Raw genomic sequence first — 23,400 nt, forward strand, 5'->3', positions numbered from 1 at the left:
GAGGCTTGAGGGGCCATGCTGAAAATGAAGGAGACCACAGCGGAGATAACTAACAAAGCAACTATTTGTGAGGAAGGGTTCGAGTTACCCATTAACTGTGAGTGATTTGTCAGTGCCAAAGAAGTTGCACAAAGGACAACAGTTTCGTCAGCCTGGGAGGGCCAACAGTTACACAAATGACAACACAATATCGCAATATCCTGGCCTCGCATCCTTCTCCTCTTCTCATGGAAGGTTCTCTTTGAGAGTGGTACCTCCCTCAGTAGAACCATCTGCAGTAGGAAAATAGGGATCTTGCCATTTCTCAGTGGCCTTCAGTGTCCCCTAATTTTAAGCCCATCTCTTGTAACACTTGTGATGAAAATGACTGGATTCCCTACATATGGCTCCAGGCGATTTGGATTTCATTACAAGCTGGCAGATTTAGCACATTCTGGATGTGAACAAATGAGTGGCAATTGCATAACTATATGGGCTTTTCACACCACAAATTAATCCTATAGAAACAATCCAGCTCTGATTACCCTGTTTGACTGGGTGGTGCTCGTTACACAGCTCAGAACAGCAGGAGGGAAGCAGGCTGGTGGTTACAGCGTGAGGTACTGAGATGACAACTTCACAGAATCATGTTTTTACTTCCATCATCCTCCAGAAAGAAGAAAGAAGGAAGGAGGGAAGGAAGAAAGGGAGGGAGAAAAGGAGAGGAGAGAGGGAGATGAAGGAAGTAAAGGAAAGAAATAAGAAAAAAAGACCACCCGGAGGCCCATGATACACAAATTTAACTTAGACTATCACTCTAAGAGCTAATTCCCTCAGGGTCATGTCTTTCCACTAGACAGATAATACATCCCCAAGTAGAAAATGCAAACAACACACCAAATGCCATTATCAGGAAGCAAGGATGATGAAGACGGCCACAGCAGCCTGTAGTTGGTGGTTGCTATGTGCCAGGAATGGGGCGAAGTGCTTTTTTATTTTTTTATTTTTCACGTCATCTCATTTAATCCTCAATATCACTATGCTGGGCAAGTTCTAGTATTATCCCCATTTCACAGATAGGAAAACTGAAGCACAGAAAGGTTAAATAACTAGCTATATGATCTGGGGAAATGAGTAATAGATCAGGGTTTGAACTCAGGTCCCGACTGTGAGCAATAATCCTCCCAGACCCCTCTACCTATTAGAGAGGCCCCCTTTGGTCCTAATATTCTCAAGAGACACTCCTTCCAGGGCATCCTTCTGCCAGGATCCCACTGAGATTCTCTTTAGCTCATTCCTCACAACAGAAGATGCAAAAGGACCACAGGGCATGAGAAGCACTAAAAACCTTAACCTCTTGGGTAAACGTCAATGTCCGAGGAGCCACAGATTTTGGCAGTAACTCTCTTGGTGACAGCTCTGCAAGTAGATACAGACAGGCCAACCTCAGTCAAAACACCTTTGAAAAGAGCTCACCTCAAATGGTGGAAGGAACAGGCAGTTCCTGAATGAAAGTGAGCTCAAAAGACTTTCTAATTCAAAGACACAAATAAACATCCTCTGACTTATGATAAGGGGTTCAATCAACAGCCCAGGAAGAAAGAAGCGTCTTGAAGGAAAAAAACAGGACTCAAGTTCAAGTACTACTCAGTAACTGTGACAGTAGCAATAAATAGCACTCCCTAAAGCCTGTTTCATCATCTTGAAAATAGCAACAATGTCTGTCTCCAGAGGATATTGTATGGCTTGCGGGGGGCGGGGGGGGGGGGGGAGGAGGGAGCCTGCATGGAAAACTTTGTAACACATGTAAGTGCTTACTATCTGGCAAGCATTCTGCTAAGTGTCTTATACATATTTTGTCATTTTGTGTAATCTTCAAAAATCCCTAGGAGGCATTTTTTTTTAACGCCTACAACACCTGGTCTTCCTGGGTGATCTCCCATCCAAGTACTAACCAGGCCTGACCCTGCTTAGCTTCCGAGATCAGATGGGATCGGCATATTCAGGGTCCTAAGAGGTATTTTTAAATCACCATTTCACTGACAAGAAAACAGCTTCAGAGAGGCTAAGTGACTTGCCCTAGGCACGCAACTTGGAAATCATAAATCCTGACCTAGTGTCAAGGGTCCAGAGGTTAGAGCCACAAGAATCAATGGCCTTAATCTCTACTTCCATGAATCTTCTTGTTTCTGCAAACAGAGGGCTTTAGAGAAGCTGAAGAATGTTAAAATTTTGAGACCCGTGAAAACCCAGAAAGCTGGTCCCAAGTGACCGCCTGCTGACCCATTCTAATGACCATGTGTCCCACAGAACTGTCTGTAATGATGGAGATGTTCCATAGCTGCATTGTCCAATATGGTAGCCACCGGCCTCATGTGACAAGTGAGCACTAGAAATGTGACTTGTGTGACAGAGGAAATGATTTTTATCCTTACTAAATTTTACTAAATTTAAATACCCTCACATGGCTAGTGGCTGCAGTATTGAGCAAAGCAGCTCCCCTCACTCACAGCATCTCAGGTCTCCTGGGCACCACATGATGAAGGATGTAAGAAAATTCATACTTCCCAGATCAGGCCTTGGTGTGAATAAATAAAACAATAAATTCTTCTTGCCCCAGAGCAAATGTCATTGCTATGATCTTGGAAACTTTGCAGCTGGAAGAGAGAAATGGCTGATTCCAAAACAAATGGCCTCACCTCATTGTTTTTTCCTTTTAAAAGACAAAACTCAATGTGTAGAGAATCCTCAGTTACTTAGGAAAGTTGCCCCTTTCTCTGGTGACAGACTCCGTTAGCTTAAGATGATACAAGGACTAAAATATGGTGGAAAGGAAAAGCCAGAAGGGTAAACAAGAAGAGGCCCAGCGCTCTCTAAGGTGTCATAAATCAAGAGAAAATAGACTCAAGGAGCTAACAGCTTCCAAACGTTCTTCCTCTAGAACTATTTTAAGCAACCAACACACACACAGTCTTGCAGAGGTTATTTCATTCACACCAACAGAAGAGAAAGAAGCTGTGCAGGAATATCTTTAAACAAGCAGAGAAACAAATACCTACACCACAGCCCTCAGGCCCGTCAGGCTGGCCACCCCACTGAGCGATGTTACTATTTTAAGGCACTTAAATGGCTCGGTTGTTCAGGAGCAGTGAGGATGCTTTGGACTTGCTTCAGTTCCTCTCGCCCTCTTGGACCAACCCATTCATTTCTTTGCTCAGGAAATCACTGCATATACTTCATCCCCACCCAGGCCACTCTGGAGGACAGAAGCAGTGGAGGACAGCAGGGCGAATGAGGACTTTGGAGCCCAGCAGACTTTGGCTTGAATCCTGCTGTTTCAAGTACTAGTTATGCCACCTGGACTTCTCTGAGCCTCAGTTTCTTCAGCTATAAAATGGGAGTAGGGAAAGTACACATCTCGTTAAGCGATTATAAGACTTCACATGATATCATACATGTGAAACACATGACATATGGCCTGGTACTTAGTAAAGGCCCATGGTAGGTATGTGCTGGGGATCAGAATTGAGAATTCAGATTTCTTGGTTTCTCTGGCTGGGGAGGGAACTTGGTGCGGTCGGTGAGTAGGGAATCTAGAGTAAGGCTGCCTGGGTTTGATTACACTCGCTACCTCTTCTTAGCTGTGTGAGCTTGAACAAGTCACTTAACCTCTCTGTGCCTCAGTTTACTCCTCTTAAAGATGGAATTAGTAGTACCCACCATATTTACCAGTGGGATAAATAAATTATACGGTGCCACTGCCATTCTAGATCTTTCTCGGCCCTTTCCATGCAAACCTAACAATTCGAACTTCTTGTGGGTGTTCTTCCGTGATCCCTCCAGATGCGTGAGCCAGAGCAGCGCAGCTGTGAAGTGAAGGAGAGTCACCGTCCCGGGTGGGGTGGAAATGAGCACTCGAGAACAATGATTCTTTCCCCACTAGCAATAGCTAATGTCTGAGTGATCACTGAGCACCAGACTCTCCAAAGACTCTACCCACATGATCTGGGCCCCACTCCAGACTATTTATATCAGAATTTCTGGAAGTGGGGCCGTAAGACGCACGTGTGTGCGTACACACACACACACACACACACACACACACACACACACCTTTTTTTTAAGCTCTCTAGGAGATTCTAATGTGAATCTAGGGTTAAGAGTCACTGAAAAAAACTCTATGAGCTAGGACTCATGATATACCCATTAAACAGAAGAAGAAAACCGAGGTTCAGAGACCAAGTAACTAGCTGGAGTCAGGCAGTGGTGACGCTTTCATACTCCATCTCTGAGCCACCCTGTGTTGCCATGTCTCTCCCGGGGAGCTGAGGTCAAACCACCAACAGGTATTCGGATGCTTCCAAAGCCTTTCTAAAACTACTCTGGTCCCCTATGCCTTCTCTAAGCACCCAAGGAAGTTCTCCTTCTGGCTAAGTATCTGACCCAGACCTGACCTCCAGGAATCCAAAGCTGCCCGAATATGGAGTCTCACTTTCCCAGAACTGAAGGTCATATACACAAAGCACCATCAATCCACAGAACAACTGGACCCAATTAAACAGACCACATGCTAATGACAGGAAACTGTGGACTTGATGATCTTCATTAAAGGCTGTTGGCTGTCTGTGAAGAAGCTAGAAAGCAAAATTCAGAGGCTCTTAAGGCCATCAACCAAAGAATTATAAGACTGAAAATTAAATCTCTACTGCCCGAGGCCTTATCCAGGCCTGCTGGACTGCGCCTACCCTCGGGTAGGACAAAGGAGGACAATGTTTCAATCCATCATATGATTAAGCATGTTCAAGGAGGCCTTTCCTCTCAGTCAAGGAGATCTGGAGGCTGACATCTTACTTGATATCTCTATATATTAAATTCGAGACGTGCAACCAACATCACACTAAGACCTTTGGCTCAATCCTGCTTCCTCCAAACACAGCTGCTTCCATTTCAGTCAATGGTTATTCCCTCTTTCCGTTGCTCACACCATAAACCCTGGTGTCATACTGATTTCTCTCTTATTCTTCACACATTCAAGCCGTTGACACCCTGGTCCAAGCCACCATCTTCTCTCACCTGGATTCTTGCAAAGCCTTCTAAGTGGTCACCCAGCTTCCACACTGGATGCTGCTGTCCATTTCCAGCACAGCAGAAAGGGCGATCGTGTTGCAATGCGAATCAGATCATGTCATTTCTGTGCTGAAGTCTGTCCAGAGGCTCCCAGCAGACTCAGAGTTAAAAGCCAAGGGGCTCCACAATGGTCTAAGAGGCCCCGCCTGCTAACCACTGCTCCATTCCCTCTCCAACTGCATCTCCCACTGTCCTCTCAGCATCCCCACCACAGTGGTCTCCTTGAACCCACCAGGCACTAGCTGTTCTTCCCCAGTCTGGTGGCCTCATTGTGATTCCTCCAACAGGCCTTACTCATCCTCATTATCCATATGCCTGCACCTTCCCTTACTTCAAGTCTCTTTCATTCACTTGTTCTATCAGGAAGACCTGGAAGAGTGACCGGTGCACAGCAAGTCCTCAATAAATATTTGCTGAATGGACAAGTGGATGTACCCAAACCAAACTCTTGGTCTCTCTCCTGTTCCTAATCCCCGGAACCTCCCGCTACAATCACCATCTGTCTCCTCAAAGACCAACATGGTAGAAAACACATCAACCTTTCCTAGGATACTTTACAAGCACCCATTAGACAGGTGGGGGTCACTGTGATGCAGGCCTAACTATCCCGGAGGCCCTCTCACCTGCTACAGAATTGGGTCCCGGCATAGTTCTGTCTCGTCTGGCTCATTCTGGGAGGATTATGTCCAGAAAAACAGCTGTGAGCAACTTCCTTCCAAATTGTGTCCCCATATGCGACTTAATTTACCCAGCTGCTGAGATGAGTTTAGAGAAGCAGCACCAGGCCCCTGGTTTTCACAGAAGCAACTCCAGTTTGGGATGTACGTTCTGACTTCATCAAAACATTTTATTAATTTTCAACTTGGGGATTTGTAGGGTGCGTGGGTTATGGGGAAGAGGGATGACAAGCCACTCCATTTACCTAGGCTTGCTCAAACTTTGTGACTGTGAAGTAAATTGGGGTTCAGAGCCCATATACCTCAGAGCTGCATGTCTCAACCTTCAGAATTCCTGGCAGCCTGTCATCCTCACTTACTCTCACTTTCCCTCCTCTTTGAAAAACCGGCCCTGCCAACTGCAACAAACAGCATTTAAAAATATCCTGCTGGATTATATAGCCCTGCCTTCTAAATTCCTCACAATGCCTGTCTCTGTCCCACATAGTATAAAGAAGGGTGTAGCAGATTTAATTTCTTTTTTTGAGCTGCTCCCCTGCTATAAATACCCAAGTCTGGGTAGGCGGGCTCAAACACCGGTGGTATGAAGTCACCTCAGAGCCAATCTCGCCGCAGTGCAGGGCTGCCAGGGCCTGGACACAGCTGTCGAGTAGTGAAGTGTTAGGTCAGCCAAAAGTAGATAGAATTCGTCCTTCTGAGGAAAGGGGGGTGGGGGAGAAAAACTCTAAGTACAGTAATCACAGTTAATCCCAATATAAAAAGGATGGTGTTTAGCCCTTCTCCTCAGCCAGGTCTTCAGAGAGTACATCCAGCTCCATCTGGGATGCTTCTTTCCCAAGGATACTAATTACAGGGCTCGACTTTAGGAAAATGATTTCACAGTGCCCATGTGGGGTCCAGAAACATTATCAGAGACAGAAGGGCCCTTGGAGAATCTAGTCCGACCTCTTCACAGCACAGATAAAGTAACTGAGAGCCGAGAACATGGAGTGATTCACTCCAGGTCATGGAGGGGCCAAGCTCCGACCCAGAATTCTCTGGATCCAAATCCTTTGCTCCCCGAACTAGATGCTTGTCCTAATGCTTGTACACACACTTGATTGTCCTAGATGCCTGTACATACACCCGCTTGTCCTAACGCTTGTACGTACACTCGCTTGGTACATAAGCCTTAGCTTATGTTTATTAACAACTCCCCTCACGGCAGAACACTGATTTTTAGATTTTAAAAGATATAGAATTTTTAAAAACCTTAACTTTTCAATAAAAGCTTGACCTTGATTTTAGGGATGGTTTTCATGCCCTGAAAGGCCTGTTTAGACACTTCGAGGTTGAATTTGAATGTCTCCTACCCCTGATCTTGCATCTCTGATACTTCCAAGTTCGGCTTTCCTGTTTCATTTTTCCTTCTTGGGTTTGACCTCAACCCTCAATCTCAGCTCACTTTTAGAAGGCAAACAATGGGCCCCAACTTACGAACCACAAAAGACTATACATGTATTTTTGCAAAATGTTCGAAGTTTCTCCTTTTCAAGTGCCAAGAAAATTCCTTTATAACACTAGGTCAGGAAAAGGACTAACACCCAAGTTATGAGCTAAGCCATTGATGATCTATCCCATTTTATTATTGTTAGCAAAATTTAGCTGGTTCCTAGGAAGTCTAATCCAGATGGCTTGAGCTGTAGGGTGGTTCCACAACATCAAACATTTAACGTGATTGAAATCTTTATTATCAATACTCTGGAAACAACTTCACCGAGAATTAGAAAGTGACTAAACCTCTCTGAGAATTGAGCTGTTATTTTCCAAAATGATAAACTGGAAACTGAATATATCAAGTCAGACTTATAACCAAAGAAAGTTCTGGGACCCTCTTATCGCATCCTGTTTTATCGCCCCACGTTTGAGAATCCTGCCTTGGCAAGAGTCAGTCGAATGGTCTCATTTAATGAGTTTGTCAGCCCTGAGCTTCATTCTGTACTGGGATTAGCATTGGCCTAAAATGCTATGTTCAGGGCCATGGAAGAAATGCCGAGTCAGAAGCCAAATTCAACAGAAGCAGCAAAGTCGATCGAAGCCTTGTTCTTCAGGCCCTCTAAACCCAAGTTCGCTTGGTTAAAGTCTGCTTTCATTAGTTGTATTGCTAGGACAGCAGACCAGGACATTCTTGAGGTCAAGCTTTCAATCACCAGGAGGGGTGATGGGAGGTCTGGGGCTGTGGTTAAGATGAGGTGGGGAGCAGACACACTCAATTTTTGAATTATAAAAATAAGTTCTGGAAAACTCTCTCCCTGCACTCTGGCAGGCTTCGTGACATCTGGATAAAAGATGTGGGAAAGTTTTCCTTTTTACTGTCTTATCTGCCCTGCTCCTCCTTGTTATGCATCTGAACCGCCCAGCCCAGCAGTGTTACTTGCTGTTCTCCAAAACAGAGACTTTGGCCTCCAGGTCTTTGCTCACACCGCTTCCCCCTGTATGGAAGCCCCCGGGCTCTCTGCACCATCTCCTCTTCCCTCTCACAGCTCTACCTACCCAAATCCCACTGCTCACTCACCACATCCTCCCCAAAGCAGCCCTGCCTCCCTCCCACCCACCGAGCAGGACTCAACTCTTCCCTCTGAGCTCTCAAGTCATAAAAGCTTCACGGTCCCCATCTATGGGGTGGACATTATATCTATCATCCAGAGAGTCTTGGGAAGATTAAATGAAATAGCACATGAAAAGTACCCACGATGGGCAGCGCTGCATAGGAAGTGGGAGTTATCAGCCTCGGCCCTGTCCTTTGAATGCAGTAACCACAAACTTCCTTGTAAGGATCTATGTACCTGCTTTGCTTTCCCTACTAGATTCTAAACTCCTTGACAGGCAAGATCAGTTCTCGTCCTCATCCAGTCCATCTCCATTGCCTTGTATGTAGCTGGTGCTCGGTAAGCAGCTGATTAATGTGGCCAGCGTGGCATTTCTCAGGCTCACGTGGGCTGTGTTTCTTAAGCTTCTCCTCCCAATTCGGCATGCAGCTCCAAACATACCGCCAAAGTTGCAAAACCATTTAGGCCTTTTTTAAAACAAGCAAGACGACCACAAAGTGTGTTTACATGACAGGCCAGAAAAACACAAAACACCTGCTGTCCTGTGGCTCTGGACTTGGCAGCTGCAACAAGTGGGGTCCAATATCCACTGCACAATTGCTCCCTGGGGCCTGAAGCTTCAAGTCTGCACTGTCGCTGTCATCCTGGCAGGAGCAGGCACAAACTTAGAGGGAGGGGTCTGATCTCACTGTCAGCCTGCTTCATCTTGGGGGTCACCAAGCCACAACTGAGTGGCTTGTACCAGGGTCCTTTTCCCAGATTCTGTAACTTCCTCCTACCTATTAGTCACTAGAGAAAGCCTTGCGACTATACTTATCACCCTGGGATGTGGGTCACACTCTTCCCTTGCCCTAGAGACTCCCACTTTGGCAAAAGTGAACACCACCAATGTAGCCAACACAAATGTGCAAAAATATGGTGATAATCAGAATATTTTATGTGTCAGGCACAGTGCAAAGTCCCTTACAGAGACTTATTAATTCCTCACAACCTTCTATGAGTTGGATATTATTTTCAGTCCTCTAATAAGGCAGTGTTTTTCAACCAGGGGTGATTTTGCCGCCCCCCCCCCCAGGGGACATCTGACAATGTATGGTGACATTTTAGATCATCATAGCTGGCAGCAGAGAGAGGCGGGTATGCTACTGGTATTTAGTAAGTGGGGGGTCAGGATGCTCACACTAAGCAAGCATCCTATAAAGCACAGGATAGATCCATAACAAAAATTATCCAGTACAAAATGTCAGTAGTGACAAGGCTGAGAAATCCTTTTATAGAGGAAGAAATTCCAGCACAGAAGTTGGACAACCTGCCCAGGGTCACGCAGCTCATGAGGGAGCCAGGAATTACACTCTTAGCATTAGCTCTTAACTCTAAACCCAGCAGCAGCTCTAAGGTACTGGGAGCCCTGAGCATGTACTGGACACAACGACCCTGGCTCCTCATTTTACAGTAGAGAAATGAAGACTTGAGGCGACTTGCTTGAGGCCCTGGTAAGAGGCAAAGCAATTTGAGACCCAACTCAGACTTCAAAACCAAAGCGTGTTGGCCCTTGCTATGCTGATTCCTTCTCTCCCTGAGCTCCTAGCACTGAGATTTCACTAGTGGCCTGACACGGTAGCGGAATCTGAGGAAATCAAAGTCCCCTTCATAAAGGGTTTTCTGCCAACTCCACAGCAAGTGAACTGAGCTCCCGAGACTAGTGGTTTAAATGCAAGCTGGCTGCCTTTGGGTGCTTTCCTCCCATGTGTCCACCTTTCCAGAGCTGACTTGGCTCCCCTTGGAAGAGTATCGCAGTGGAGTCTGCAGCTTTTCCATTCAGCTGAGCTTATTGATCACCCAGAACCTGACACTAAGCCTCTCCCTGGTCAGCAGAGCTCCCTGCCCCCTCAGGAGCAGCAATAATGGCTCCTTAAAATCAATGGCGTCTGCAGGGCACACTCTGGGACAGCCAGAGAGCAGCATTTAAACAGGAACACACCATCCTCTGGAGGAGGATCCATGCTTGGGCCTCAATGCCTGGTCTTCACTGTGGTTGAGAAGATTCACTGGCCTAATAGATTTAAAGTGCCTGGACACAGCCAGCCGTTAACAAACACAATCTGTAACAAGTGATGCTGTTGCTATGGGTTTGACCCCTGCTGCCACTGGAAGAGGGTCGAATGCTGACCTGCTCTCCACTATCTTTGTTGCTGGGATTCTTCACAGGAAAAGCACAGGTCTGGGCCTGGAGCAACACGGGGCTGGTCCCGGCCTGGCCATTACCGAGTTGTGAATTCTGGGCTCCTGGAGACCCTCTGTGAAAGGGTAGCCTCTTCACTGGATTGTTATGGGGACCCATCGAGAGCACAGGTGAGAAAAAGGTTAAGGTGCTGCACAAAGAGCAGGCCTAAGCATATACTCACTGTCCTATCTGGCAAAAGACAGACACTGACAGTGCGGTGGGACAAGGACCAAACTTGGGGCTCCCGACAAAGTGTCTCTGGCTTATTTCGGACCCTAGAGTGTTGTTTATGCATCCCAACATGTCTCCGCAGTTGATCACCTCAGTCCATTCTCAGAGTGGAGGCAGGTGGCATGGAACATAGACACAACCTCTCTGAGCAATAGTCGTCAAGAGATTGCCCTGTGAGGCAGCTATTCTTAGGGGAACTGACGTCTTCTTTCAACTCAATCCTGTTGATTTGTCCTTTGCCTATTAGATTTCTGCTGTGAAACCCTGACTTTGGGTACCTCACACTGAAGGAACCCCTCTATTCTGAAATCCCTCCCATTTACATTTACTCATCATAAGTGGCTTACAGAACTCTGCTAGAAATTAGGGTATCAAAAGGTTAAATGATGTCCCTATGGTTTAGGTACTCTCCAAATACTGCCTCTGTTCATCAAGAACTTGAAATTCCCTGCCAGGGTAGAAAAGAGGGAAGGTTCTCCCACGGCGTCAAGGGATTTCAAATTAAATTTCTGGAATTAAACATTCTGTATGGTGGGGTCGATCATTCGCCTGACAAACATTTATGGAGCATCCATTCTGTGCCAGAAACGGCGCAAGGCACAGGGGAGAGGCAAGGCCTGCAAGCTCACAGTTTGATGGGAGAGACAGACAAGCAGGAAATGATTCCAGAACATGCTCTGGGTGCTGTGGAGACACCAAGGAGAGGTGGCTCTTCCCATTCTGGGCGGAAAAGGCAGGTCAAGCTTTCTGGAGGAAGCAGAACAGCTTGTTCCTCTAACCACTTAAGGTTAGGTTGCATTTCTCAGGCATTCAAGGAAAAAAAATAAGTTTACATTTCCAAAGCTTGCTTTGTTTCAGTTTTACCAGCTCCCTTGGCTTCTATAAAATAGAGATGGGAAACTGCCCTCCTCGCTCAGACTACCCAGATGTGGAAACCAATTAAACAGCAACTAGCAGCTCAATTAACCCTTGGTCCTTTAGTCGATTATCTCAGTGGCAACCTATCCTATAATGTCTTCACTAAATGAGTCCTACAACTAGGAGAGTTTTCATCCCTGCTGTCGATGCAGCCCTTTTATTTCTTAGCTGCAATATTTGTTGGGACTTGCCTCAGATGAAAACCGAATAATTCAGAAAAGTTCTTAGTCACCGTTTTGTTGTTATTGTTGTTGTTGTTGTTGTTGTTTTTGCCTTAGATACCAGTAGTTTTGATATATTGCCATTTGCTAATGAAATTTCAGAGAGGCCTTTGCCGGTTGATATTAAATTGGCCCCAGTCACACTATCCCACTAACCTGTCTCTTCTTTTTTCAATGACACTTACTGCTAAGAGTGTTATTTGTTTACTTTTTCTTGTCTCCCCCACTAGTTTGTAAGCTTCATGAGAAAAGGACCCTCCCTCCCCCTTCACCATTTAATCCACAGCACTTTTAACAGTGGAGGGCCCAGGGTCAGGGCCCAATAAATGTTTGTTGAATGAATTGCTACTATTTATTGAGCATTTACTATGTGCTAAGATCTACAATTCTATGATCTCACCTAATCCTCATACCAACCTTATGAGCTAGGTGCTGTTATTACCCTCCATTTTACAGATAACAAAATAAAGGCTGAGAATGGTCAAGAAATTTGCCCCAGGTCACTCACATAAAGGCAGAGGTGAGCTCCAAACCCTCACTGAGACTCCAAGGTCTGTGCCCTTTACCATTATGACAAAACTACCCTCATGCACATTCTGGTTACTACTTTGGAGTAAGAATAGTCTCATCAAAATCCTATCATGTAACCTAGAGTCTCAGATTGAAGAAGATTTTCTCAAATGCCATGGACACTCATGAAAGCTTAGTAAGAAAACTGCTAAAGAAGAAACCCAGAAGTGACGCCCAACATCAAACTCATAGAGATGAGAGAGAGAGAGAGAGAATGAGAGAAGTTTCTATTTCCTGCCAGCTCCATGTTTATAAATACTATATTAAAGTGGTTTCTCTCCCGCCCATAAGAAAGCCATGAAGATATTATCACTTAATGACAGTGCCCTGAGAACAGGGACATCGATACCAAAGGAGCAAGTGATACATAACTTCTGCTGCTCTGTGAGATCATGTTTTATAAAGATTACCAAACTTTTATCATCTCTCCTAGACTGAGCAGAACCATATTTGCTCAGCACTCTGAGTAATGGACAGGAATAGATGGATAAGGGCCCTTAAACTCCTGGTTAGAAGACATTAAAAGTTTATGAGCCCTATATAGCTGAGTCAAATGCATGTGCCCATGCTATATAATTAGCAGGCATAACAACAATAAATATGTAATTTAAAGGGAAGACCAGCAGGACAAGAATATGAACCAGCACTCTCCCTCCCATGTGTAGCCATTTCCCACTTAGTCTTCAGCTTTGTAAATGGTAAGTTGTTGGCCTTGTGCTTATTTTAGTATAATGAAGGTTTGGATCTCTCTATTTCTTTTCTAAGCAGTTTATGCTTCCCTCCGAAGTCATCTTTTAGGCATAAGTAATTCATTGCTCTACTACTAAAATTTGTTTCACTTTGTCTATAGAGACTTAATAAATCAGCCTAGTTATTGTTTAGGGAGGTCACCCTCAGGTTTTCATGTATAAAAAATGAGCATCCATGTTACTAAGTGGAAGTGAATGGTCACCTCGCCTGCAAGGGAGTTCCCTGGAGACCAGGGAATACACAGAGGAAGATGCTTGCTCTGAACATCCAAGGAGCTTTCCTGTCTGTCACATGGAGTTCTCCTGTCTTGACTATCATGACTTAAGGGGGATTGCTTGGGGTGCAGAACAGGGTAGGAAAGAAGTCAAATCATGGGGTCAAAAACCCATCCTGAAAAGAAAATCCCAAGGAGTGATGACCCTAGATTAAAAATATGGCCCTTTGGGATAAGCTCTTTACTGGAAGTCACCTGTGTTCTAGCAATTTCTGGCCACTCTGCATTTCAGGGGACCCTGAAGAGGCAGTTTCAATTTGCAGTTAGAAAAACTCACAAGTTCCTCTACCTGCTGGGCACCAGCTCAGTGTGAAGGGCATGGCTTTGTTTTGTTTTGTTCGACACCTATCAGTCCACCTTTATACTAGCTTGGTTTATAGGGTTAGGGCCTCAGTCTTTCCTCTTAGGAGTCTTCTTTGATTTCAGTCTGGGCCTCCCTTCAGCCAAAAGTTTAGAATTCTTCCCCTGGGCTGACAACTGGATAGAAATCCCCCTGCCCTCCACTTCCCCTTCTGGAGCTCTCCTTCCTGGTGTTGATGTCACAAACCTAGAGGGCAAAGTACAAATTATCAGCTGTGACATCACCAACTGAGATTCTGGACTGACCTCAACTCTGACCTAAGAGGAGGAAAATTAAAAGTCAAACACTCTTCCATTCCAGGCATCTCCTTTGGCAGCGCCAGAATTAAAAACAAAAACAATGAAAGGCAAAGTCAGCCATACTGGTACATACAGACTGTCTTTAAAATGAGGCCTAAGAAGTCAATTGCTCTTCTTGGAATTGGGACTAATAAAAACAAAGCCATTTCCTCTTCTCCAGTGACTAAAAGCTTGAACTCCAGAGCCTGCTTGGGTTCAGTTTTGTCACTTAATATCTGTGTAATCTTGGGCAAATTACATAAACGCTGGGTACCTTGGTTTCCCCATCTGTATAAGGGAATAATAGTATAGGTACCTACCTAATTGGGTTGCTAGGATTAGCTGAGTTAACATATAAAGTGCTAAGAACAGTGACTAACACATTAAGTGCTAATTTTAAATTTTAGCTATTATGATTATGTTAAACCACGTTTAAACACGACTGCTTTTATGCCTTTCCAGTACCCACCTGGTCTCATCCACTGACTATTTATTTGCCATTGAAAGCTGGCCCCCCTCGCCCCCGCCCAATGGCTTTCCAATCAGATTGCAAGGATGTCTAGCCATAGTACTATTCTAAATAATTAATGGTTTGCTGACTCCTGAAATTGGAGTCTGGGAGGCAGTTTGCTGTTGAACGTATGTCACACCCTAACCTTTCCCAGGAGGAGATCAAGTACTTTCCTTCCGCCCTTTGCACTGAAGCCATGTCATCTTTCAGAGAAATTCAACTACCCAATGGTTTCTTTTCTAGATTTGACACCATGCAGTTGCCCATCCCCCACATCTCTTCCCCATTACTAGTTCACTGGGTTATCATTTCTGTCAAGAAAGCCCATGAGGTTTTGTATTTAATATCACACAGGATTTTAATCAATTGTTCACTTGGTTGGTGATGGCTTGCAAAGTCAGGCCCTGGGAGCCAATATGCGGTTCCCTTTCTGAGAAGAGGATTCAGGATCACCTGGTTCCATCATCCTGGGCACACAGAGTTAAGAACCCACTGCTATCTATCCACCTTCCAGGAGAAGGCTGAAGGGCATCCTTCAATCAAGCAAAGCCCAAGGAGGCAGCACCAGTCCTTCGGCTCCCTTCCTCCCCTCCCACTTACCCAAGGCTCAGGTCTTAAGAGTTTGGAGCCTCTGGCTGCTGCTATTAGGCTGGAGAGACCCAGGGGGCAGAACCACAGTCAACGTGCCCAGCAATTGGAAAGATGCCAACTATAAATCCAGTGGAGCAAAGCAAAGAGCACAAGGTAGTAAGGTTCACTTCAAGAGAGGTTCAGGAATGGTTTGGTCAAGAGGCTCAATCAGTGAACAGCCCCCCAGTCAGTAACAATGCCACGCAGAACAGGATGGAGATCAACCACTTTACCCTCCAAAAGTCTGTCGCCAGAAAAACCATCTCTGGCAACAGACATTTAATGAACTCCTCCATCCACAGACGGACCTAACTTTTCGCTCAGGTCCTGGCACATTCACCAGGTTCATTCTAGAAAATCACCCCCTGGGAAACTCAGGGCGGGATTTCTCTTCACCCCGTTCATGGGTGGTGGCCCGCGCTCTTACCATTGGCGTTCTTGCCGCAGATGAGATGCTCATAGGGCTGTAGGACGCCCCAGAGCTCCGCGTCGTTGTTGATGACCATCTCCAGGGCCTCCGCGGACACCTCCCCGCCTCCTGCCCCTCCACCGTCAGGGCTCTGGCTGGTCAGGACCCTGGTCCGGATCTCCTCCACTAGGTTCTCCATGCAGGCCGTGAGAGAGATGGCAGCGTACTCGTGGATGCGCACAGAGATGCGAGTGTCCACCATCCAGCGGAAAAAGCGGCCCACTGAGAAGGTGAGGCCGCAGCGCGCAGACTTGCCCCTGCGCAGCCCGTCGCCAGCGCTCATGCTGTAAAGGGATAGCGCCTTGACTGCGGCCAGCGCACAGCTCTCGGCCAGCGCCCAGCTGTGCACCAGGCGCACGGCGCTCTGCACCTCGAAGCGGGTGCACTTAGCATGCAGTACGCTCAGGCGCTGCGCCTCGCGGGCCACCCGGATGAGCGCCCTTCGGAGGAGCCCCGCCAGGCGCCTCACCGCCTCCGTGGAGAAGAGGGGCAGCCGCCGGCCTCCGGCGCCTTTGCGAAGCACCCGGGCCACGTCTCCCTCGGTCCAGGGGAACTCCTCCAGCTCGGGAAGGCGCGGGCAGCGGGAGAAGAGGTCGGCCACTTCGGGGTCTTCGGGCAGCACCGTGTTCACCGTGTCCCAGCTGTTGTGGCGGCTGTTCATGGAGCCGGAGTAGCACCACCAGGCCGCCCCACGATGCTGCTGCGCCGAAGAGTTGAGCGCCTGCGAGTTAGACTTGGAGGACGAGAGGCTGAGCGAGCGGCACGAGTCCCCGGCCCCATACCCGGAGTCCAAGGTCAAGTCCTCCAACGTCTTCAGAGTGGAGCTGTATGTCCCGGCCATGGGGATCCTGCCGGAGGCGGCCTCGTCGAGCGAGGGGCGCTCACAACTCCATGCTCCCTTCCTCAAGTGGACAGAAACAAGCTCTAGGCTCTCCGGGGCGCCCCTCTTTCTCTCGCTGCCGCGGGACTTGGCGGCTGCATCGCCCGCCCTCCCGCCGGGCGGCCACGGGAAGGTGGGCGAGATTCGCCGCGGCTGGAGCCCCACGCGCTTCGTGTCCCGACGCAAAGCTGTCACTGAAATGGCCCCCCACCGCTCCTCCTCCTTGCTCCCCCTTGTCCACTTCAAATTCCCGCAAGCAGAGCGTCTGTCCTCCGCAGACAAGGAATCCCGAGAGAACAGGGCGGCGGCGGCGGCGGCGGCGGCAGAAGGAGGCGGCTCCCGGAGCTGAGCGAGTCCCGGACCAGCCGGCAAGAAAGCGCTGGGCAAACTTCTACTCGGCGGCCGCCGGCTGCACAGCTGGGGACCCGGCGGCCGCCGGCATGCAAATAACCTGGAGAGGCCCACCAATCATCGGCCGCGACGGGGAGGGGCTACACCAATGATCTCTTAGAGGGGCGGTCACTATGTAGATTTCACGCCGCCGCGGGTGAAACCCTTCGGCTGCGAAGGCGGGGCTGGAGGCCGAGAGTCGGGTGCGGCGCCTGGGATGAGGGTGGAGGAGGGGGAAGAGAAAACAGAGCGAGTGAGAGTGCGGGAGGTGGGAGCAGAGACGAGGGAAGGAGGGGTACTAACGTCAGGCTTGGTAGCTATTAAAGAAAAACGTAAAGGAAAAGCTACTGTGCGTTTCCCCCTTCCCGCCGTCCAGAGTTTGGGCGTCCGCAGCTCCGTTTCAAGACTTCTGCAGCGCAACGCCAGCGCATGTGTTTCAACTGTGGGTCCGGGATGTGGGGGTGGAGCAAGTAGCCTGGGGGAGGGGACCCAACCCAGGTACTCCACCTCTCTCCTACACTTTCTGCCAAGCCCCTCCCGTTTTCCGAGATGAAACTCGTTATGTTTGGAGCGTGGAGGGACGCCTCTGCTTGCTTCTCCTCCCAAATCTGTCTAGTTCCTTATGTCCCCATCTAGGCTCCAATGAAACTAGAATTTCTTCTTAACCTGGAACCTAATAAATGGACAGGCTCCAGGAGGCGCGTGACCCCCTCCCCCAGCGTGAAACTATACAAGCGATTTTCTGAGTATTACTCGGGGGAGAGAGTCCTAACGGATCAGATTCTCAAAAGTCCGTGACTCCCCTGTTACATCTATCTGTACAATACTGCTTGCTGTCAGGTGGAACATTTTTGTCCGAAGTGCGCGTGTTCGAGTGTGTGTGTGTGTGTGTGTGTGTGTGTGTGTGTGTGTGGAGTTATTAACAGGAAGAATGCGAAGGTGAGAAATGTCCCCAGCACTGACCTGAGCTCAGAACACTTGAATACACCACCTACCTAACGGTGGGCCCAGGGGTGAGCGATATGCTCCCCCCTCAGGACTTGGTTTCTTACAGGGTGAAAGGAATGGAGCTGACCTCCAGGCTGCGTTGTTGTAAACCTGTCTCAGAGTGTGCGTTCACAGGCGGTCAGTCAGAGCGCTATTGGTTCTAGCAGATTTCACGCCTAGTCTCCTCGGTCCCGCCGCTGTCCTGTAACTATTCACACACGTGCACGAACGTGCATGTGCCTCCTCCAGTGGCACCACAAAATCAAGGAGATTGTGCACGCGTTTTCCCCAAGTCAGCCTCCACGCTTCTGAATGGCTCCTTTGTATTGAATCTTACACAGTTATGACCTTGGGCCGTGAGTTGGATACGAACTAGAGATATCTAATTTGTCTCCTTCCTTCTTAAATTAATGGTCCTTTCCCCATGCAACTCCTTTTTCTTCGGCAGTTGGGCTTAATTTTTCCTACTTGCGAGTCTTTATTTATGCAATATCGCCGCCCCCTGGTTAGAATTGGGAACGGAGTTAAAGGATGGAAGTAAAGTAATATGAAAGACACACGTTGGCTGAGATCTAATTAAAAAGTGTAACTATATCTTATAGAATTGAGATAATAAGTCAAAGTGGGTAATGAGGTTCAACTTGTCAAAAATATGAAAACAAATTGGACGCAATTGAAAACTTATTAAGGGAAATAAAATAGTAAGGCAAATGTCGCCCTCTAATGGATGTTAGAGGAAATAAATCCCCCAGTTCTTTTTTTCTACTTTTTCTATTGTTTGTGCGTGCTCGCCCTAAAAAAGTAACTGGAAATTTACGATAGAGAACTTACTGAATGGAAAGGTTATCTGGAAAACTATCTGGGGTATTCCGAGAAAAGAGCAGATATGATTTATCTTAATACATTCAAGTTACCTGGTGACTTAAAAGTGTAAAGATAATCAAACATACCAACAGCTATATTCTAGAAACCTGTGGATGTTAAATTGCACCATAAGAATTTGTTCATAAAAATTCAGCTTTGGGAAATGCTACTGGACAAACAACTGAGTTTCATTAATAACTCGTAAGGAAATCAAGAGATGGAGAGGAAACCTGTACACTTAAAAGAGACTTAGAAGACATATTAACCAATCACAACACATGAAATTTATTTAGAATTGAATTTTAAAATTCAATAAACATTTGACCTTATGAAACAATTGGAAATAGGGAACAGTGCCTGGATATTTGCTATCATGAAATCATTGTTCCTTTTTTTGATGTAGTAATGGTGGTGAGGTTATGTTTACTAAATGTTCTTATCTTTGAGAGGCACATACTAAAATAAGTGTTCTGTAATTTTCTACATTAAAAAAGGAGGGAAAAAAAATCCTTAGGGAAAATTCTAGTAAAGGGAGTGGAAAGTTATGAAAGATGATTAAGATTGTAGATCTCTTGTCTTTCACGTGCTCCCCAAAGTCATCTATAGTCCACTTGAGGAGTAGAGATACAGAGTGAACCCAGAGTGTGTCTGCGTTTGTTTTGCATGATAGAAGAGAAAGAAAAGGAAGAAAGTTAGTGATAGAGAACAAGATACACCGAGTCATCATAGAAATAAACTGATCGGTTTCAGCTGAATCTTTTGGGAAGTTGGCAAGTGGGTGAATTATAAAACTTTGGATCAAGAAAGGACATGCCTTTTTTTATGTATACATGTGTTGTTTAAGTAAGGCAATCTGGTTGTAATGTGTTTAACCTTAGCAATGCAAATTAGATTAGAAGAAAAGAAAGTGTCCTCCCAATTCAGGCCTTTTCCAAACATAATCTTCGAAGAAAAACAACTGTCAAATAGCTGGACGAGTTAAAAAGAACATGATGAAACCATAGAAAATATTGGGAGAATTCCCAGTGGAGTGAGCAATAAAAAAAAAAAACCAGATCTGGAATTGCCCATGCAAAAGTTATATAATGCAAGAAGCTTGGAATAAAAGTTATAAATGTTACCTAGGGCAAGGTCTCACATTTGGTTATAGAGTTTCTTAAAAAATCAAAAACAATCTGGAGATTAGAGGACAAAATACCCTAGAATTTATCTTGAAAGTGAAGGTGCTAATTATTCCAATTATTCGAGTACAGACAGAACTCTGATGAAAAAAGTAGATTATGGCCTTAACTTTGGAGAGTGTCCAAGTTTTAATTTAGTTTGTGCATAATTTTTGGTACATTCTCTCAGCAATATTAATACCTGCCAGGTCAAGAACTGTGCTAGACACCATGGAGGTACATTAGGCAAGGTTCCTGCCATAAAAAAATGCATAGCCAACATATAGAGACGGGCACACAAGACTAGCTATTCTGCTAAACGTGCTTTGCAGAGCTGCTCGAAAACCACGCACCGACGCCCATTGCCAGTTCTTTGACTCACCACCCAGGCTGGTGCATCTACAGAAGGAATGGTACAAACACGAGGGAAATAATCTGTGGAATACATGGAGAGCTGAAAAAGGTGCTGGTAGGTAAAGAAGCGTGCCTTGGTTAGCAGAACAGCTTTGTAGCTGAAAAATCAAACAGGACAATCTGTTGTTGAAAAAGGAACTGATGGTGTGGGAAGCCTGAGGCCATCCTTCCATTCCCTGTAATCCAGGTTCGCCCATTTCCGACACAGGTATTGTTTTCTGGACCTCACTACTAAAGAGACATACAGATCATTTGAATCAAAGCCTCCAAGATGACTAAGGGGGAAAAAAAATTATACTTCTCCAAAGTATGTTCTGCAGAATAATTAGTCTCATGAGATGGTCTATGAAAAATGGATTTGGTAGTTAAGTTTGGGGATTTTTGCATTCTTTTTCTCCCTCTGGTATATTTATGATGGACAATATTTTATTTGGCTCTGTTTATGTTCTTTAAACCCAGTATATCTCAGGCTTAACTGGGCAGAGAACACCCTCGTTCCCACAGGGCTGCTATAAAGTAATTGGGACTTTTTACTGAACTTGAAGCAGTAAAGACAACAGTCATCTTTTATGTGTCTGCTCAGTCAGTGGTGGTAGGGCAGTACTCTTAGAAGAAATCCAGACAATCCCCAGAACAGGGCAAGGTCCACCACCTGACATCTTTACAAAGCAGGGGTTTGGGGGGGTCTCTCTAAGGGAAAGAGAGAGAGTTGGCATCACAGATTTAATAGCTGGCATTAGAGATGAAGCCATCATGAGCCTGGGGGTTAAGGACAACAATTTTTAAGGGATGGGCTGGAACTTCAAACTACAGAGCTGAATTTAAACGACAGGACAGAAAAACTAGGGACTATTGCCATATCTCCACATCTGGATGTTCTATGTATCAGTTATCGGTTAACTGCAATTGTGTTTTTCTAGCCTGGTATAGAGAATTTTTAGAGTTAACTATGACATTCAACTCTGCAATATTTACTAAACGTTCATCTTTTAAGATTCATCTGCCATTCTTATTACAAATCTAAAGTATCAGCCCCTTTTCTTGGAGGTCCTGAGAGTGAGCCTGGGGTGAGATCCAGGTAAAAGTGTTTTAAACAAGCATTCTCAGGTGATTCTTATCAGGCCAGTTTGGGAACTAAGGCATTTGCCTCAAAACGCCTTAGGACTGGTTTATAAATACTAATTCTCGAGCCCTACCTGCAGAGATCTTAATTCAACAGGAGTAGAGCCTAGCAACCTTCGACTCAAATGCACAGAATCCAGGAAACCTGCCCTTCTATTTGCCAGGCCAGGAAATTCTGGTGTTCCCAGAAGGTAGTACTCTCCTTTATTTTGCTAAAAACTTGCACCTAAAAAGTCTAATTCTTTACTAATGAGCTGGGTTTTTAGAAAAAAAATTAAATCTCCTGAGTGGATAGATCTGGGACCAAATATATATTCTTATTGATGAATTCCTTCCAAAATTCAAAGATGTCTCTGTCTGACTGTAAGCAAGGATGCTCAATATTAGAAATGACTATAGGCAAACCCAAGCACAGCCAGGACTGAACTGCAGGTGAAAAATGATCCTCGGAGTTCAGACAGTGGTTTCTTTAGTCTTTCAATGCTGAATTAATTTGAAGACAATTAAAACTACAGGTAAGGTGGGACTGTCTTAATTTAGCATCAAAGAGTTAAAAATTGAACCCTATTTTAGCCTTTAGAAAAAAACTACTCCAAACCAAAGTAAGACATCTACTTGGAAATGAAGAGGTTAGTGGACATTAGAGATCATCCCTAGATTACAGATGAAAACTGGGGTGCAGAAAGTTTTCTTGGCTCAATTTGGTCAGCAAGCCAGAATCAGATATCTGATTAATAACCAAGATTTGTTGACTTCTAGCTGAATGATCTTAGTTATACATTAAAAAACAACAACATTTTATTACCGAAAATTCTAAACATATACAAACATAGAATTTTAAATGAACCCATGTACCCTTTACCCGGCTTTAATAATTATCAATATACTGCCAACCTCGTTTACACTGTCACCTCCTCCCCCATTTCCAGGATTTTAAAAAGCAAATCTTAGACATCATAATACTGAATAATGTCCATCTAAGTCTTTGTCTGCTGGACTCTGGACTCAGTGTTTTGGGGTAGTCCTAATGGGACCTTCCTTCAGTCATGCTGGTTTCACACTAAGAACACATGCCATAGGATCACAAACAGAGCCCCTCATACCAAGAAGACACTTGCAAATGTGGGCTCTGCTTTAGATTATGGAGTTCAGGATACATTTAACAAGGCATTAGTTTCCCCTTCTACGTGAACATCACCGTGTTATCAGTATGAATAATTACTGTTAACCTGTTCTCTCAATTTCTTTTTTCTTTTGTCTGTTTATTATTTTTTGTTTTATTTTGTTTTCTTAATTTCTTTTTCCCTTTTTTGCGGGGGAGGGGGAGCAAGGCAACCCTTGGTTGACCTCAGAGATTGCAAGGACCTTGTCAGTTTACAATCCCTTATTTTTTATTTTTGTTTTTTTCACCTACAGCACCTGGTCTTCCTAGGTGGTCTCCCATCCAAGTACTAACCAGGCCTGACCCTGCTTAACTTCCGAGATCAGATGAGATTGGGCTTGTTCAGAGTGGCGTGGCCGTAGACTGTTTTCTTAATTTCTTAATTGAAGCCAACATACTCCCAAACTTTTATCAAGGGGTGGTCCAAAGGACATTGAAAGGTTTAACTCTCTATTAATTATTTTTCTTGTGTATGTTTTTTGGTTTTTAAATCATCACTATCCCCCAAATTAGGAAAGGGGTGCTTTTAAAACTTGCATTTGGAATCTAGCATAGCAACTTTATTTTTAGTATTTCCATGCTTTTCTTTGTTTAAAATTTGTATTTGGAAAAC

At 45.5% G+C, this 23,400-nt stretch overlaps 1 protein-coding gene and 1 pseudogene across 1 annotated transcript in view; both read right to left on the minus strand.

Moving 5' to 3' along the window:
* ABTB2 (ankyrin repeat and BTB domain containing 2) overlaps positions 1-17,075 on the minus strand; it is a 166,251-nt gene extending 149,176 nt beyond the window's left edge. Inside the window, exon 1 of the mRNA XM_039866735.1 lies at positions 15,767-17,075. Within this exon, the coding sequence (XP_039722669.1) occupies positions 15,767-16,649 (883 nt within the window). The 5' untranslated portion in view covers positions 16,650-17,075. The remainder of the gene's footprint in view (positions 1-15,766) is intronic.
* A 5,957-nt stretch (positions 17,076-23,032) lies between these two features.
* LOC120610906 (uncharacterized) lies at positions 23,033-23,151 on the minus strand (annotated as a pseudogene).
* Between the last annotated feature and the right edge of the window lie 249 nt (positions 23,152-23,400).

Source organism: Pteropus medius, unplaced genomic scaffold (assembly GCF_902729225.1).
Source record: "Pteropus medius unplaced genomic scaffold, Ma_sr-lr_union100, whole genome shotgun sequence".
Classification (NCBI taxonomy): domain Eukaryota; kingdom Metazoa; phylum Chordata; class Mammalia; order Chiroptera; family Pteropodidae; genus Pteropus; species Pteropus medius.